This window comes from Somniosus microcephalus, chromosome 4 (assembly GCF_052327205.1).
Source record: "Somniosus microcephalus isolate GS21.2 chromosome 4, FLI_Smic_1.0, whole genome shotgun sequence".
NCBI lineage: Eukaryota > Metazoa > Chordata > Chondrichthyes > Squaliformes > Somniosidae > Somniosus > Somniosus microcephalus.
The window spans coordinates 268,106,327-268,125,511 of NC_140990.1; the positions used below are offsets into that span (position 1 = coordinate 268,106,327).

Sequence of the window (19,185 nt, forward strand, 5' to 3'; positions counted from 1 at the left end):
TTAATGAGTATATCAAGTAACAGAGGGAGCTGTTATCTTGTGCAGTAACCTTTTATGTGGCACCTTATCCAATGCCTTTTGAAATCCAAATACACATCTACTGGTTCCCCTTGATCCTCCCTGCTCGTTACATCCTGAAAGAACGCTAATTTGTCAAACATGATTTCCCTTTCATAAACCCATGTTGTATGCTTGATTGTATTATGATTTTCTAAATGTCCTGCTACTACTCCCTTAATAATGGATTCCAGCATTTTCCCAATGACTGATGTTAGGCTAACCGGCTTTCCTGCTTTCTGTCTCCCTCCTTTCTTGAATAAGGGCGTTACATTTGTGGTTTTCCAATCTGCTGGAACCTTTCCAGAATCCAGGGAATTTTGGAAGATCACAATCAATGCATCCACTATCTCTGCAGCCACTTCTTTTAAGACCTTTGTCAGCCTTTAGTCCCATTAGTTTGCCTAGTACATTTTCTCTAGTGATAGTGATTTTAAGTTCCTCTCTCTCTTTTGCCCCTTGATTATCTACTATTATTGAGATGCTTTTAGTGTCTTCTACAGTGAAGACAGATACAAAATATTTGTTCAAAGTCTCTGCCATTTCCTTCTTTCCTATTATTAATTCCCCAGTCTCATCCTCTAAGGGGCCAAAGTTTACTTTAGCTACTCTCTTCCTTTTTATATACTTGTAGAAGCTCCTGCTGTCTGTTTTTACATTTCTTACTAGTTTATTCTCAATTTATTTTTTCCCTCTTTATAATTTTTTTAGTCATCCTTTGCTGGTTTCTAAAAATTTCCCAATCTTCTGGTCTACCACTAATCTTCGCAACATTGTATACCTTTTCTGTCAATTTGATACCATCCTTAACTTCCTAAGTTAGCCACGGATGGTTCATCCTTATCGTAGAGTCTTTCTTACTGGAATATATCTTTGTTGAGAGTTATGAAATATCTCCTTAAATGTCTGCCACTGTTTATCTACTGTCTTACCATTTAATCTATTTTCCCAGTCCACTTTAGCCAACTCTGTCTTCATACCTTTGTAATTGTCTTTATTTAAGTTTAAGACACTAGTTTCAGACCCAAGTTTCTCACCCTCAAACTGAATGTGAAATTCTATCATGTTATGATCACTCTTCCCCAGAGGATCCTTTACTATGAGATCAATAATTAACCGTCTCATTACACATTATCAGATCTAAAATAGCCTGTTCCCTGGTTAGTTCCACAATATATTGTTCTAAGAAACCATCCTGAATACACTCTATGAACTCGTCCTCAAGGCTACCATTGCCAATTTGATTTATCCAATCGATATGAAGATTAAAATCGCCCATGATTATTGCAGTACCTTTCTTACAAGCCCCTATTATTTCTTGATTTATACTTTGTCCTACAGTGTAGCTTCTGTTAGGGGGCCTATAGACTACTCCCAAAGACAGGGAGAATTATTTGAAATATCTCAAAGGGAGATAGATGTTTCCTTGGGAAGTAAGGAAATTAAAGGATATTGAGAAAGAACAGGGAATTGGGATTAAAAAGATAAAGAGCCGTCCTGGTTGATGAAATGGTGGAGTAGGTTTGGTGAACCAAATATCCTATTCCTATTTCTCTGACTTTTATTTCAGCATTGAAAAAATACTGCAGTCTTGAAACGATTCCACTTCGCAGCTTTGAACGGCAAGATTTTCTGTGCAATGCATGTTTCTTCTAAGATCAGCTTCCTTCAGAGAAGCAGAGGTTAATAACTTGAAATGACCCCGCTCTGGAACACCATGTACCGTTCCTGTGCTGCCTAATGAGAGGTGACTCATTTGCTGTGTCAGCGGGCTCATCATTGATGTAGGCTGCATTGGCATAGGATGATCCATAGATGGCGACATTACTGCTCCCTGAATGAAAGAGAAAAGAGAAATTGGAATTGGAATTGGAAAAGCAGTGTGTTGAGGAAATCGATTTTTGATTTAGTTATCATCAAAATAATTTAAAGAAATATTACAAGTATGACAGAAGTGACTAAACAAGTGGTCATATGTTCTGCTGCTGACTAATAGAGCTAATGGCTCTGAACTTCCAACTAGGGGGCTTAACTTCAATTTAAGCCCAAAATGACACTGGAACTCCTGTACACAGAATCGAATTCTAGGCCTTGTCGGTAGATTGAGTACTGCACAGATGGAGATGGTATATCCATCTTACATAGAGTAACTTATCATAGTGTGACATTGATGCAGACAATGAAGCTCACGTCCCTAACCATTCCACCCATCCAAATCTAAAGGGAGAAAATGTAACAAAAATTATCAAAGTTTTAACACAGTAATTTCATGAAATAACATGTGAAGGAATACCCAGAACACATTCTAGACACAATGAGGCTGTACTCGTGAAATTTGTTTTCATTAAGTGTTATGGTTGCGAACACTTCAGCCTTGTCTTTTGCACTCACATGCTGGGCTCCACCATCATTGAGGATGGGGATGTTCATGGAGCCTCCTCCTCCCGTTAGTTGTTTAATTTCCACCACCATTCACGACTGGATGTGGCAGGACTGCAGAGCTTTGATCTGATCCGTTGGTTGTAGGATCGCTTAGCTGCTTCTGCTGTTTATCATGCATGTAGCTTCACCAGATTGACACCTCATTTCCAGGTATGCCTAGTGCTGCTCCTGGCATGCTCTTCTACATTCCTCATTGAGCTAGGGTTGGTCCCCTGGCTTGATGGTAATGGTAGAGTGAGTGATATGCTGGACCATGAGGTAACAGATTGTGGTGAAATACAATTCTGCTGCTGGCCCACTGTTTCATGGATGCCCAGTTTTGAGCTGTTCTGAATCTATCCCATTTAGTACGGTAGTAGTGCCAGGCGATGGAGGGTGTGAAGACGAGACTTCTTCCTTGCCCATGTTTGACCTGATGCCATGAGACTTCATGGTATCCGGAGTCAATGTTGAGGACACCCAGGGCCACTCCCTCCCTCTCATATGCCAATGTACCACCATCTTTGGTGGGTCTGTCCTGCTGGTGGGTCTGGAGGAGTCTGGGATGTTGGCTGAAAGGTATGATTTTGTGAGTATGACTGTTGTTTGACTAGTATGTGGGACAGCTCTCCCAATTTTGGCACACGTCCATAAATGTTAGTGAGGAAGACTGTGCAGGATCAACTGATGTGCCTTTGTCATGTCCGAATCTGATGCCTCGGTCGAAGCCGGGTGATCTGTCCGGTTTTATTATTACACTTTGTCGTAGCGGTTTGTTACAACTGAGTGGCTTGCTAGGCTATTTCAGAGGGCAGTTAAGAGTCAACCACATTGCTGTAGGTCTGGAGTCACATATAGGCCAGACTGGGTAAGGACGGCAGATTTCCTTCCCTAAAGAGCATTATGGGTTTTTAGGACAATCCGGTGGTTACATGGTCACCATACTAGCTTTTTATTCCACATTTATTTAATTAACTGAATTTAAATTCCCCAGCTGCCATGGTGGAATTTTAACTCATGCCTCCGGATCATTAGTCCAGGATAACCACTGTGCTACTGTTTCTCAATAACTGTTAAGATGTAAAGTTAAGATTCCTGGGATGAGAGGGCTGTCCTATGATGAGAGATTGTGTAGAATGGGCCTATACTCTCTGGAGTTTAGAAGAATGAGAGGTGATCTCATTGAAACATACAAGATTCTGAAGGGGATTGACAGGGTAGATGCTGAGAGGTTGTTTACCCTGGCTGGAGTGTCTAGAACTAGGGGGCATAGTCTCAGGATAAGGGGTAGGCCATTTAAGACTGAGATAAGGAGGAATTTCTTCACTCAGAGGGTTGTGAATCTTCAGAGTTCTCTGCCCCAGAGGGCTGTGAATGCTGAGTCTTTGCGTATATTCAAGGCTGAGATAGATAGATTTTTGGACTCTAGGGGAATCAGGGGATATGGAGATGGGGCGGGAAAGTGGAGTTGAGATTGATGATCAGCCATGATCTTATTGAATGGCGGAGCAGACTCGAGGGGCCTATGCCCTACTCCTGCTCTTACTTCTTATGTTTATAGTCCTTGAAATGAATTAAAGGGAATTTATTTTGTATAAAGCTAGTGTAACATAGGTTAAATTTGCCTCCTCCAATACTCAAGCTGATATTAAATGATTTACAGGCTGAAGCTGTTTGAAAAGCTGAATCCACAGAAATAAGAATTCACAATGTCACTACCAGCCTGATTATAAAATTCTCACTGCAGTATAAACTCATTTTACTACTGTAGCAGAATATTTTTCATCATTCATCATGAAAAGCAAACATAGCTGAAAGGCAGCTGGTTTAGCTAGCAACTGCTAGTAATACACATGAGCAGTTTGCTGACACTGACTTAATTTCTTATAGAAAGAGAAAATATAGCTTTGAAAAGAGCCTTTTTTTAAATGTTGCAACAAAGCTGTTTAATATTCATACATATATTCTCATATGTACATTAAAAAGGTTTCGCTGATTCTTAGGCACGTTTTCAATTCAGTTAACATTCCATTGTATGCAATGCCTACCATTTGTTTTGCTTATCCATCACTTCTGTAGTCCCAGTGCAGAACGGTGCAGTATTATGCTCGGTTAATTACTATACACCATGCAGAGCAATTAAAAAAGCTGGCAGAAATTCCAGAAGACTAATTGCAAGACTATGCCAAAATATGACTTGAATGGAGTTTTTTTTTAACCGCAAGAAGGAAACAGAAACCCACTAGGTGCATCTCATTCAAATACAGCTTGCATTAATATAGCATCTTCAACGTAGTAAAAATCCCAAGGTGCTTCATAGGAGCGTTATCAGGCAAATTTCGACACCGAGCCACATAAGCAAACAGTAGGACAGGTGATCAAAAGCTTAGTCAAAGAGGTAGGTTTTAAGGAGAGTCTTAAAGGAGGAAAGATAGGGAGGCAGAGGTTTAGGGAAAGAATTCCAGAGCTTAGGGCCTAGACTGCTGAAGGCACAGCCAGCAATTGGGGAGGGGGGGGCAAAGGAAATTGGGGTTGCACAAGAGGCCAGCATTGGAGGAACACAGAGTTCTCGGAGAGTTGTAGGGCTGGAGGAGGTTACAGAGATATAGAGTGACGAGGCTATGGAGCGATCTGAACACAAGATTGAGAATCTGAGGCATTGCTGGACCAGGAGCCAATGTAGGTCAGTGAGCACAGAGGAGATGGGAGAACAGGACTTGGTGCAAGTTAGGACATAGGCAGCAGAGTTTTGGAGGAGCTCAAGTTTAGGGAGAGTAGAAGATTGGCGATCAGGCAGGAATGGTCAAGTTCAAAGGTAACAAAGGCATGAATGAGGCTTTCAGCAGCAGATGGGCTGAGGCAGGGCAGAGACAGGCAATATTATGGAGGCGGAAGATAAAACAGACGTAATTTAATATTTAAGTATAAGATGCATTATGTACAGATTAAAACATATCCGCCAGGCGTGAAGGGGCTACAACAAAAGCCAGAGGTTCATTAATGAATAAGGAGGTTAGGCCAAAAATTAAGTTCAAGCAGGAGACACATGATAAAATTAAGGTTGCAGTACTAAAGAAATACCAAAAGCATAGAAGAGAAACAAAAAGTGAGATTGGAAGAATTAAGAGCGAATATTTCAGCCAAATATTGAGGATAATACTAAAAGCTTTTACAAGCACAACAAAAAGGTAGAGCATCGTTAAGGAAGGAGGTGTAGGCTCCAAGGCAGCAATTTTACTGTAGAGAATAAAGGAATAGCAAAAAGGAACTAATATCAATTTTTTTCTTGCAACGTCAAACTAGGAACAATGGAAAACTGAAGAAGAACATGGAGAGACATAAGACAGGCTAGAGGAGTGGGTAGATAGGTGCGTATAAATGTGAAGTAGTTAATTTTGGGAAAAATCAATAAAAAAGACAAATGAAATTCTGGGTTTTATAGAGAGATAATGAATACAAAAGCAAGGAAGTGATGCTGAATACCCTAAGTGCAATTCTGGGCACCCCATTACAGAAAGAATATTGGAGCCAAGGTAAAAGTAAAATGTAAATTCACTAGGGAGATACCAGGTATGAGATGACACAGTTATGATGAAAGACTTGAAAAAATAGGGCTGTATTTAATAAAGTGCAAGTTTAAAGGAGATCTAATTGAAATGTTTCAAAAAGGTTTGGGAAGATAAATACTGAAAGGTAACAAGGGGATGTAAACTCAGGATTAGTACTAAAAGTGTATAAAGGGGTGATAAAAAGATTTTAATGTGAATAGTTATTATAGTATGCAAGTGCCAATCATGACATTTAAGAGAGAATTAGAAAAGCACTGGCTGCATTGTTTCCACTTAACCATCTGTGAGTCATGCTGATATCATGAGTCAAAGATAAACCATGCACAAAAATAATTTGCTATTGTCCATTGCAGTGTGTTTTTGGTAAGGACCTGAATGAGTAAACTGAAGGAGGTGGTTTAGTGTTATTGCTTCAGGCTAAATCAGTGAGAATTCCAAATCACAGGTAGTTATACTCCCCAATGAGTCATAATTTGCATTTATATGTGCATATGAAAGTACATTTTTAATAGGGTAGCATCTCTCATCTCTTTCAGGAAGAATATTAAATATGACCTTTATACTATAGGGTCACTCGAGGACAGATCCATGTAGTATAAACAACTTTATACTCTTGTCTTACAAACTACCAACAATTTCTTGGGATGGGATTTTCACTCCCTGCTTCTTACCCAAACAGCTAGTGGTAGCAAATATAAATTACACTCGTCAGTGGGATCGTATTTTGATGTCTGGCTCTGGGAAGGTCGAATTGTCAAACCATTTGCATGGACCAGGAATTCCCTTTTGGCAAAGTTGACCTGAACAGACCTTGCCCCTGACATCAGGGAAGGACTGGCAAAGTTGCAGTAACTGCTCATGCACAAGATTCATTCATGCACAGTAGCACTAAAGTCACGTTTGGAAAAAAATGAAAAAAGGTTTGCCAAATACTTAATGAGAAACAGTGCAATTAAAAATATGGTATACTAATCTAATTTGAATATTATTCCCTGCCAGGCATAGATAAAACTTTTCTTGTGCAAAAGATAGCCAACTTACAGCATGTTGCATAAGGTAAGGTTGGTGTGGCATCCAGGAAGTACTTTGCACCTGCAACGCAATGTTAAGAGATCATCAAATCACATTATGCAAAAAGGCAAACTTTTCCTCCTAACAAAACAGGTGGGTTTAGAGCGTGGGGGCAGTTAAATAGTTAAAAATGGGATTCCCGACCTGATTCCGCCTCCAACCCGCCCACGTCCGGTTTTGACAGAGGTGGGACGGGGGGCGGGAGACCAACCCGCTCCCAGGGGGCGGAACGTCAATTTAAATATTGTAATGAGGCTGGAAGCCTCTTTTGTTCACCTCCATTTTGAATTTAACTGCATGTGGACAGGTTTCACACAATTCGTGAAAACCGGTAGTTAAACCGAGGCTGGGACTGCTGCATCCAGGAGGCAAGTGGCTTTATACCTCCTGGATCCAGGGTCCCTAAGTAATCATCTCTCCGCAATTGGAGACCCTCCCACGGGCCTCCGATTGCCACCCCAGGCCTCCGATCCCCACAATGAGGCCTTCCCCCCACCCCACCGATGATGCTGAGGCCGGCCACAATCCTCCGGTGGCTTTGCCCCAATCCTCTCCACCACCCCCCCTACCGATCCCCGCCCCGTCGACCCTCACGATCCCCAACCCCATCCCCTCCCAATCCCCGGCCGATCCTCCAACTCCCTCCCGATCCCCGGCCGACCCCCCGATACTGCCCTCGCTCCAGATACTGCTATGCCGACGCTGCGATCCTCGCCCCACCCTGACCCCTCGCTATGAGACCTCTCAATCTGGCTGGCTGCAGGCGGGAATCCGAGGTCTCACATTCAAATCATGCCCTGCCAATTAAGTCGGCTGGGCCTGCGGGAAACCCGACCTCCTGGGTTTCCTTCCCATCTTGTAGGCGCCCCGCCCCCAACCTACCACCCTTGAGAAAATTACGGCAACAGTGTTCAGTCCTTGACAAAGAAATGTGTCATATGGCTTATAGAACCCATCATTAACAGGGTACAGAAAACACATAGGTAAAGCATATGCCTAATAACATAAATGTACATTTCAAAACATACACCCACCTAAGCAGTAATATTCTAGAATATTTTAATTTTTTAAAATTCATTTTTATGGGATGTCGGCATCGCTGGCAAGGCCAGCATTTATTGCCCATCCCCAATTGTTCTTGAGAAGGTGGTGGTGAGCCGCCATCTTGAACCGCTGCAGTCCGTGTGGTGAAGGCACTCCCACAGTGCTGTTAGGTAGGGGGGTTCCAGGATTTTGATCCAGCGACAATGAAGGATCAGTGATATACTTCTAAGTCAGGATGGTGTGTGACTTGGAGGTGGTGGTGTTCCCATGCGCCTGCTGCCCTTGTCCTTCTAGGTGGAAGAGGTCGCGGGTTTGGGAGGTGCTGCCGAAGAAGCCTTGGTGAGTTGTTGCAGTGCATCTTGTAGATGGTACACACTGCAGCCACGGTACGCCGGTGGTGGAGGGAGTGAATGTTTAAGGTGGTGGATGGGGTGCCAATCAAGCGGGATGCTTTGTCCTGGATGGTGTCGAGCTTCTTGAGTGTTGTTGGGAGGTGCACTCATCCAGGCAAGTGGAGAGTATTCCATCACACTCCTTACTTGTGCCTTGTAGATGGTGGAAAGGCTTTGGGGAGTCAGGAGGTGAGACACTTGCTGCAGAATACCTAGCCTCTGACCTGCTCTTGTTGCCACAGTATTTATGTGGCTGGTCCAGTTAAGTTTCTGGTCAATGGTGACCCCCAGGATTGTTGATGGTGGGGGATTTGGCGATGGTAATGCCATTGAATGTCAAGAGGCGGTGGTTAGACTCTCGCTTGTTAACGATAGTCACTGCCTCGCACTTGTGTGGTGCGAATGTTACCTGCCTCTTATCAGCCCAAGCCTGAACGTCGTCCCGGTCTTGTTGCACGCGGGCATGGTCTGCTTCATTAGCTGAGGAGTTGTGAATGGCACTGAACACTGTGCAGTCATCAGCGAACATCTCCATTTCTGACCTTATGTTGGAGGGAAGGTCATTGATGAAGCAGCTGGTTGAACCTAGGACTCTGCCCTGAGGAACTCCTGCAGCGATGTTGTGGGGCTGTGATGATTGACCTTCAACCACCACAACCATCTTCCTTTGTGCTAGGTATGACTCCAGCCAGTGGAGAGTTTCCCCCCCGATTACCATTGACTTCAGTTTTACTAGGGCTCCTTGATGCCACACTCGGTCAAATGCTGCCTTGATATCAAGGGCAGTCATTCTCACCTCACCTCTGGAATTCAGCTCCTTTGTCCATGTTTGGACCAAGGCTGTAATGAGGTCGGGAGCCAAATGGTTTTAGCGGAACCCAAACTGGGCATCAGTGAGCAGGTTATTAGTGAGTAAGTGCCGCTTGATAGCACTGTCAATGACACCTTCCATCACTTTGCTGATGATTGAGAGTAGACTGATGGGGCGGTAATTGGCTGGATTGGATTTGTCCTGCTTTTTGTGGACAGGACATACCTGGGCAGTTTGCCACATTGTCGGATAGATGCCAGTGTTGTAGCTGTACTGGAACAGCTTGGCTAGAGGCGCGGCTAGTTCTGGAGCACAAGTCTTCAGCATGACAGCCGGGATGTTGTCGGGGCCCACAGCCTTTGCTGTATCCAGTGCGCTCAGCTGTTTCTTGATATCATGTGGAGTGAATCGAATTGGCTGAAGACTGGCTTCTGTGATGGTGGGGGCCTCAGGAGGAGACTGATATGGATCATCCACTCGGCACTTCTGGCTGAAGATGGTTGCAAACGCTTCAGCCTTGGCTTTTGCACTCACGTGCTGGGCTCCACCATCATTGAGGATGGGGATATTCATGGAGCCTCTTCCTCCAGTTAGTTGTTTAACGGTCCACCACCATTCACGACTGGATGTGGCAGGACTGCAGAGCTTTGATCTGATCCGCTGATTGTGGGATCGCTTAGCCCTGTCTATAGCATGCTGCGTCTGCTTTTTAGCATGCATGTAGTTCTGTGTTGCAGCTTCCCCAGGTTGGCACTGCATTTTTAGGTACGCCTGGTGCTGCTCCTGGCATGCTCTTCTGCACTCCTTATTGAACCAGGGCTGGTCCCCTGGCATGATGGTAATGGTAGAGTGAGGGATATGCCGGACAATGAGGTTACAGATTGTGGTGGAATACAATTCTGCTGCTGCTGATGGCCCACAGCGCCTCATGGATGCCCAGTTTTGAGCTGCTAGATTTGTTCTGAATCTATCCCATTTAGCACGGTGGTAGTGCCACACAGCATGATGGAGGGTGTCCTCAGTGTGAAGACAGGACTTTGTTTCCACAATGACTGTGCGGTGGTCACTGCTACCAATACTGTCATGGACAGATGCATCTGCGACAGGTAGATTGGTGAGGACAAGGTCAAGTAGGTTTTTCCCCTTGTGTTGGTTCTCTCACCACCTGTCGCAGGCCCAGACTGGCAGCTATGTCCTTCGGGACTCGAGCAGCTCGGTCAGTAGTGGTGCTACCGAGCCACTCTTAGTGATGGACATTGAAGACCCTATCCAGAGTACATTATGTGCCCTTGCTACTCTTCAGTGCTTCTTCCAAGTGGTGCTCAAAATGGAGGAGTACTGAGTCATCAGCTAAGGGAAGGCAGTAGGTGGTAATCAGCAGGAGGTTTCCTTGCCCTTGCTTGACCTGAAGCCATGAGACTTCATGGGGTCTGTTGAGAGCTCCCAGGGCCATTCCTTCCCGACTGTATACCACTGTGCCACCACCCCTGGTGGGCCTGTCCTGCCGGTGGGACCGTGGCTGCAGTGTGTACCATCTACAACATTCACTGCAGCAACTCGCCAAGGCTTCTTCGGCAGCACCTCCCTAACCCGCGACCTCTACCACGTAGAAGGGCAAGGGCAGCAGGCGCATGGAAACACCACCACCTCCAAGTTCCCCTCCAAGTCATACTCTGTCCTGACTTGGAAGTGTATCGCTGTTCCTTCATCGGCGCTGGGTCAAAATCCTGGAACTCCCTCCCTAACAGCACTGTGGGAGTACCCTCATCATATGGACTGCAGCAGTTCAAGGCGGCGGTTCACCACCACCTTCGCAAGGGCAACTAGGGATGGGCAATAAATGCTGGCCTTGTCAGCGACGCCCACATCCCATGAATAAAAAAAATTTTTAAAAAAAATTATTCAAAGTCCCTGATATAGTTAAACCTGACCTGTGCACACTTGGACATTCATTTTTGCTTAATTTTAAATTAATCAATCTGTAAAGAATAAAAGACACAGGAAACACTTATGTTTGACTCAGCTTAAACTCTATTTCCTTTGTGTCGTTCATCACACCATCTTCCTCCATCCTCCACCGACTCACTATCTCAAAGCTGTCTTCGTCCGCAGTTTCATTTCATCCTTTGCCTCATCTGGCGCTTTAACAAAAAACTTTTTTTCTTCCTTTCAGGTGTCAAGTATTGTAAGCTTCAACAACTCTTGGATACCAACGCCCCTCTGGAACCTTCTTCCCCTTCACTTTCCTCTGACCCCATCCCTTCATCCAATCTCACCCCCTGCCGTGTTTTCACCTTCCCCTCTCTGACCCCGAATGATCAGTCCTCAGCAAAGGCCTGAACTTCATCCCCTTATGCCCCCACCTCAATGAATTTTGAGCTCGGCACAACACAGAGCTCTTCTTCCGTTCACTTCATCTCCGTGCCCACTTTTTTGGCCAGGAGTCTTCACCCCGCACAGTGGACCCTTTCTCCCGTTTTCAGAATTCTCGTTCTACCTGGACCCCTCCCACTGGCCTTTTAACCTCTCTAGATCTTTTCATTGCAAACTGCCGGCGTGACATTGGCAGTCTCCATTTCTCTGTTCCCCATACCCACGTCAATCTACCTCCCTCTGAACTTGCAGCACTCCATTCTCTCAGATCCAACCCCAACATTGTCATTAAACCTGCTGACAAGGGTGGCGCCGTTGTTGTTTGGCGCACTGACCTCTACCTAGTGGAGGCTGAACGCCAAATCCCCAGACACCTCCTCCTACCTCCCCCTGGACCATGACCCCACTACCGAACATCAAGCCATCATTTCCAAGACTGTCACTGACCTCATCTCCTCTGGAGATCTTTCCTCCATGACCGCCAACCTCATAGTTCCCCAACCCTGCACAGCCTGCTTCTACCTCCTTCCCAAGATCCACAAACAAGACTGTCCTGGTAGTCCCATCGTTTCAGCCTGTTCTTGCCCCACGGAACTTATCTCTTCCTATCTCAACTCCTCCCCTTGTCCAGTCTCTTCCCACCTACATCCGCGACTCTACCGACACCCTCCGCCACTTTAACAGTTTCCAGTTTCCTGGCCCCAACCGTCTCCTTTTCACTATGGACGTACAATCCCTCTACACCTCCATCCCCCACCAGGATGGCCTGAGGGCGCTCCGCTTCTTCCTTGAGCAGAGGTCCAACCAGTCCCCCTCCACCACCCTCCTTCGCCTTGCTGAATTTGTTCTCACATTGAACAACTTCTCCTTTGACTCCACTCACTTCCTCCAAATTAAAGGTGTTGCTATGGGAACCCGCATGGGTCCTAGTTATGCCTGCCTTTTCGTGGGATATGTGGAACATTCTTTGTTCCAGTCCTACTCGGGTCCCCTCCCTCACCTCGTTTTCCGGTACATTGATGACTGTATCGGTGCCGTTTCCTGCTCTCGCCCTGAGCTAGAAAATTTCATTCACTTTGCTTCTAATTTCCACCTTTCCCTCACCTTCACATTGTCCATCTCCGACTCTTCCCGTCCCTTCCTCAACTTCTCTGTCTCCATCTCTGGGGATAGGCTATTGACAAACATTCACTATAAGCCCACTGACTCCCACAGCTACCTGGACTACGCTTCCTCCCACCCCGCTTCCTGTAAGGACTCTATTCCATTCTCCCAGTTTCTCCATCTCCGCCGCATCTGCTCTGATGATGCCACTTTCCATACCAGCGCTTCCGACATGTCTTCCTTTTTCCTCAACCGAGGATTCCCCTCTACCATGGTTGACACGGCCCTTGACCGTGTCCGTTTTATTTCCCACACTTCTGCTCTCACCCCTTCCCCTCCCTCCCGGAACTATGATAGGGTTCCTCTTGTCCTCACTTTTCATCCCACCAGTCTCCACATTCAACGGATCATCCTCCGCCATTTCTGCCACCTCCAGCGTGATCCCACCACCAAACACATCTTCCCCTCACCTCCCCTTTCAGCATTCCGAAGGGACCGCTCCCTCCGCAACACCCTGGTCCACTCCTCTATCACCCCCAACAGCCCTTCCCCTTCGCCCGGCACCTTCCCGTGCAAGCGCAGGAGATGCAACACCTGCCCTTTTAACTCCTCCTTTCCAACTGTCCAGGGCAACAAATACTTCTTCCAGGTGAAACAGCAATTTACTTGTACTTCTTGCAATTTAGTATACTGTATTCACTGTTCACGATGCGGTCTCCTCTACATTGGGGAGACCAAATGCAGATTGGGTTAATGCTTTGCAGAACACCTCCGTTCAGTCCATAAGGGTGACCCCAAGCTTCCAGTCGCCTGTCATTTTAATTCTTCGCTCCACTCCCACTCTGACCTCTCGGTCCTCGGCCTCTTACACTGTTCCAATGAAGCTCAACGTAAGCTCAAGGAACAACACCTCATCTTTCGATTAGGCACTTTACAACCTTCTGGACTCAACATCGAGTTCAACAATTTCAGACCATAACCTCTGCCCCTATCATTTTTATTTCTCTCTCTCTCACACGGCAGCTGTTGATCATTCTGCCATTGTCATTTACACTTCATCCAGAGTCATCTTTTGTTTCTTAACTTGTCCCATTACCATCTCCTTTTGCCTTGCACCATCATCCCTTTTGTCTCTTAATCACTCCTGCCTTCCATCCTATCACAGACCTTCCCTTTTGTTCTTTTTTCCCCTCCCCCCTCTCTTGCTACACTTGTTTAAAAACCTGTTGCATCTCCAACTTTTTCCAGTTCTGATGAAGGGTCATCAACCTGAAACATTAACTCTGTTTCTCTCTCTACAGATGCTGCCTGATCTGCTGAGTATTTCCAGCACTTTGTTTTTATTTCAGATTTCCAGCATCCGCAGTATTTTGCTTTCCTCCATCTTCTGCTGCCTTGTACCTTCTCTAAACATTTCCTGTGTCAATCATCTCGCTGACTACATTTCTTACAAAACATGAAAAGGATCTATCACGAAGCATAGAATGGTTCAGTATAGCTACACAGAATCCAATTACATAATTATAGATTCCATTAAACAGTTATATTTTAATAAGATTTTGGAATTTGGAATGGAGAGACCTTATCTAATATTCCAATATTTAACTGACTATTTTTAAGACAGATGTTGCCATTATAACCAGAAAACACTTTTGTCATATTTTTTGTGACAGAATATCAGCATCGAAACTGCATTGCTAAACAGTTGGATTCATTAGTCTGTCTACCTTTAATAGCAAATTTTCAAACTCACAGGAACAAGTGTGTGTGATTTTTTCTTTGTCAATTTTTTCACCTTGCCTCCTCTCCTCAAAGTGTTGACTACTTGCTGTGATATGGTTCCATGGTTGTCTTCTGGTACTTCACCCAAGTAGCCATAATTCATGTGTGAGCTTTGGAAAGCAAATATCACCAGACTATTCAATGACACTTGAGTGTCATCTTATTTACATCCGACATCTACACATGGACACTTCCAACAGTGGCCATGGATAGTGTTAGGAGCTGGGACCTTAACCCATGGGCTTGGGGTCAACTGCATTGTCTATACTGCTGCCTAGGTTCAGATCAGCTAACTCAGATGAGGAATTGAACCTGCAATCTTCCTAGTTTGTATGGCTCAGCTACTGACTGGATAAACTGAACGAGCGATCAAGAGAGCCAACAATTTTTTTTAAATTAAAAGTAATTCTGAAGCAGCCACTCAAATAATAATACTTACATTTATATAACATCTTATCATGTTGAAATGTCTCAAAGTGCTTCACACAAAAAATTACTTTAAAACGAAGTGACTTGTTATTTAGAGAAATGATTCCTCAATCATGTTTTACTCTGCAATTTGTACTGCATTCTTGCAGAAATATATTCAAAATTCCTGTAAAATAATTGAAATTAATATGAAGAATTTGAATACCAACCTGATACGTTGAAACAGGAGATGCAATGTATGGTGCAAGAGATGTCTGAGCAATCATTCTATTTGTTGCAATACTGTATGGTGTTGAATAAAATCTAAAAAGAGACAGCAAACTGCAGAGATCAGCCATACTCGATATTTCATAATGCAGGATAATACTACAGAACAATAATAGAACCTTCTGAAAACAAATTTTGCATCCAAAAGTAATACGATGTTATTCGTAGATTGTTTCAAAAGAGCATTTACTGCATACACAAAATCAATTTTGTTACTTACCCATTTTGCATAGCACTGGGATCATATGTGAGGGTCATGCCCGCCTGGAAAAAGAATCAGTATCACCTTCAATTATATGCTTAATACTGTCCGTATTGTTCTTTCTTGACAAGATTCAGCTGTTTTTAAATAGTGTTATACAGCAACTATTAAATCAGCATGGCTTCAAACTATTATATATAGGTTCTTACCCTTTATGGTGCTCATGCCACCATACAGAGAACAAAAGAGTTAATTTTCAACATTATCAGTCAACATTTTTTTAAATGACCATCCTTGTAAATCTGATAAACAACCAATTCTTGTATGTTGGTCCAATTCAACAGATCCACGTCTATAGATGGCATGAGTTTGTGTGCCATACGGATAATGCATAACACTTAAGTGTTACAAAGGTCCTACTCTAGTAGAAAAATCTTCTACAACCAGAAAACAGGTGATTGTTGCTATAGGCTTGTCTTCGAGTTTACAATAATAATGCATATTATTTCACAGCACAGAAATAGGCCATTTGGCCCAAACAGTCCATGCCAGCGTTTATGCTCCACTCGAGCCTCCCCCTGTCATTCCTCATCTAACTCTATCAGCATAACCCTCTATTCCCTTCTCTCTCATATGCTTATCTAGCCTCCCCTTAAATGCATCTATACTATTCACTCCAACCACTCCCTGCGAGTTCAACATTCTCACCACTCTCTGGGTAAAGAAGTTTCTTCCGAATTCCCTATTTGATTTCTTGGTGACTATCTTATATTGATGGCCTCTAGTTTTGCTCTTTCCCACAAGTGGAAACACTCTCCCTGTGTCTAATCTATCAAAACCTTTCATAATTTTAAAGACCTTGATGGCACGAGTTTAGGTCAAGAGAAAAAGAGACCCAGCCTGTTCATCCTTTCCTGATGGGTATAACCTCGAATTTCTGGTTATCATCCCTGTAAATCTTTTTTGCACCCTCTCCAGTGCCTCTACATCCTTTTTATAATATGGTGACCAGAATTGTACACACGTGGTCTAACCAAGGTTCGATCCGTTTAGAGTAACTTTTCTACTTTTCAATTCTATCCCTCTAGAAATAAACCCTAGTGCTTGGTTTGCCTTTTTTATGGCCTTATTAACCTACTTTTAGTGACTTGTGTATTTGTACTCCGAGATCCTTTTGCTCTTCTACCCCATTTAGATTCTTATTTTCCAAGAAATATGTGACCTCCTTATTTCTCTTACCAAAATGTAATATTTATCTGTGTTGCAATTCATTTGCCAATTATATGCCCATTCTGCAAGTTTATTAATGTCTTCTTGTAATTTGTTGTAGTCATTCAGTCAGTCTTTAAAATACATTGGACAATTGATTGCACTGGAATACAAAGGGGTGGAAGTTATGCTACAGTTATATAAAGCTCTGGTTAGAACCCATTTAGAGAACTGTGTTCAGTTCTGGGCACCACACCTCAGGAAGAATAAATTGGCCTTGGAGGGGGTGCAGCAGATTCACCAGAATGATGCCGGGGCTAAAAGGGTTAAATTATGAGGACAGGCTGCATAGATTAGGCTTGTACTCCCTTAAGAATAGAAGATTAACAGTTGATCTAATTGAGGTGGTTAAGATTATTAAAGGAATTGATAGGGTTGAGAGAGAAAAACGATTTCCTTTGGTGGGGGAGTCCAGAACAAGGGGGCATAATGTTAAAATTAGAGCTAGGCCTTCAAGAGTGATGTCAGCAAGCACTTCTTCACATAAAGGGTAGTGTAAATCTGGAACTCTCTACCCCAAAAATCTGTTGAGGCTAGGTCAATCTCTAATCTGAGATTGATAGCTTTTGTTTTATCAACGGTATTAAGGGTTATGGAGCCAAGGCGGGTACATGGAGTTAAGATACAGATCAGCCATGATCTAGTTGAATGGTGGAACACAGTTCTTATGTTATTAGCACTAGTGTATTCCATCAGTTCATATTAACTTCCAATTTCTGTTGGGTTCCTATATTTTATTTTATTTAGGAATATGCATTATCCAGACAAACTGTGAAGAACAAAGGAAAGCAACAGTAAATGCCTATTTATTTATTTTTTGTGACAGCACTGATGTATTTTTGTGGAGTTGAATGTTATTTATATAAAAAAGATTTTTTGAAAATGACAAGCAGAGCTTGTGTGCAAGTGAAAGAACAAAGCCATGCATACCTTGGGCAGGACAGTGTTGAATGAAATATGATTGGAGAGGGCATACTATCTAAGTGGAGAGGTTGAGTAGATTGGGACTCTACTCATTGGAGTTCAGGAGAATGAGAGGCGATCTTATTGAAACATATAAGATTGTGAAGGGGTTGGATCGGGTGGATGCGGGGAGGATGTTCCCAATGATGGGTGAAACTAGAACTAGGGGGCATAGTCTTAGAATAAGGGGCTGCTCTTTCAAAACTGAGATGAGGAGGAACTACTTCACTCAGAGGGTGGTAGGTCCATGGAATATGCTGCCCCAAAAAGCTGTAGAAGCTACATCATTACATAAATTTAAAACAGAAATAGACAGTTTCCTAGAAGTAAAGGGAATTAAGGGTTACGGGGAGCGGGCAGGAATTTGGACATGAGTCTAGGTTCGGATCGGTCATGGCCCTGTGGGTAGCGGAGCGGGCCCAGGGGCCGTGTAGCCTGGTCCTGCTCCTATTTCGTGTGTTTAATTCTGTTAGATTCAGGAGATGGTTCTGTGATAGTAGATTGGCGGTTAGGATCAGATCAGCCATGATCTTATTGAATGGCGGAGCAGGCTCAAGGGGCCGATTGGCCTACTCCTGCTCCTATTTCTTATGTTCTTATGTTTATTGGTGGACTATTGTCACCATGACGTGACTAATGAGCCACTGAACCATGTGGGAAAAGAATTGTAACAATATCTTCTTTCAACAATATGCAAACATCACACTAAACTCTATAGTTTGACTATTTGCTTACAATATTATTTCAACAGGCATACTTCAAGTTCATTAAAAGACTTACAAGTCTCACCTCGCCCTCTCGATGCCACGCTCGACCATTCTGCACATATTTGTTCTGATTTTGTCGCTTTTTCTGGCCACCATCTGCAAACTTGCATAGCAAAGGTTCTATGGGAGCTGTAGAGAGAAAATTGGTTTGAAAAAGTTATATTACTGTATGTACGACATAATGAAAAACATGATACCACATTGCAAAAATAGCATTGGATTACTGTAGTACATCACCAACTAATTTTATTACAGCATACTTCAAGTATTATACTAAACATTCACTCCCTCCACCACCTGCATACTGTGGCTGCAGTGTGTACCATCTACAAGATGCACTGCAGCAACTCGCCAAGGCTTCTTCGGCAGCACCTCCCAAACCCGTGACCTCTACCACCTAGAAGGACAAGGGCAGCAGGTGCATGGGAACACCATCACCTGCAAGTTCCCCTCCAAGTCACACATCTTCCTGACTTGGAAATATATCGCCGTTTTTTCATCGTCACTGGGTCAAAATCCTGGAACTCCCTGCCTAACAGCACTGTGGTAGTACCTTCACCACATGGACTGCAGCGGTTCAAGAAAGCGGCTCACCACCACCTTCTCAAGGGCAATTAGGGATGGGCAATAAATGCTGGCCTTGCCAGCGACGCCTAGATCCCAT

General features: G+C 43.8%; 1 protein-coding gene across 14 annotated transcripts in view; it reads right to left on the minus strand.

Annotated features, from left to right (window-relative positions):
• LOC147120445 (RNA-binding motif, single-stranded-interacting protein 1-like) overlaps positions 1-19,185 on the minus strand; it is a 661,270-nt gene that overhangs the window by 13,170 nt on the left and 628,915 nt on the right. For 11 of the 14 annotated variants that reach the window (XM_085986391.1, XM_085986393.1, XM_085986394.1 and 8 more), the window contains 5 exons: positions 18,535-18,650; positions 15,541-15,584; positions 15,263-15,356; positions 7,089-7,139; positions 1,781-1,891 (listed from right to left, as the gene is read on the minus strand). In XM_085986391.1, the coding sequence (XP_085842517.1) occupies positions 1,781-1,891; positions 7,089-7,139; positions 15,263-15,356; positions 15,541-15,584; positions 18,535-18,650 (416 nt within the window). The remainder of the gene's footprint in view (positions 1-1,780; positions 1,892-7,088; positions 7,140-15,262; positions 15,357-15,540; positions 15,585-18,534; positions 18,651-19,185) is intronic. The other 3 variants (XM_085986392.1, XM_085986395.1, XM_085986405.1) reach the window with 1 other exon arrangement.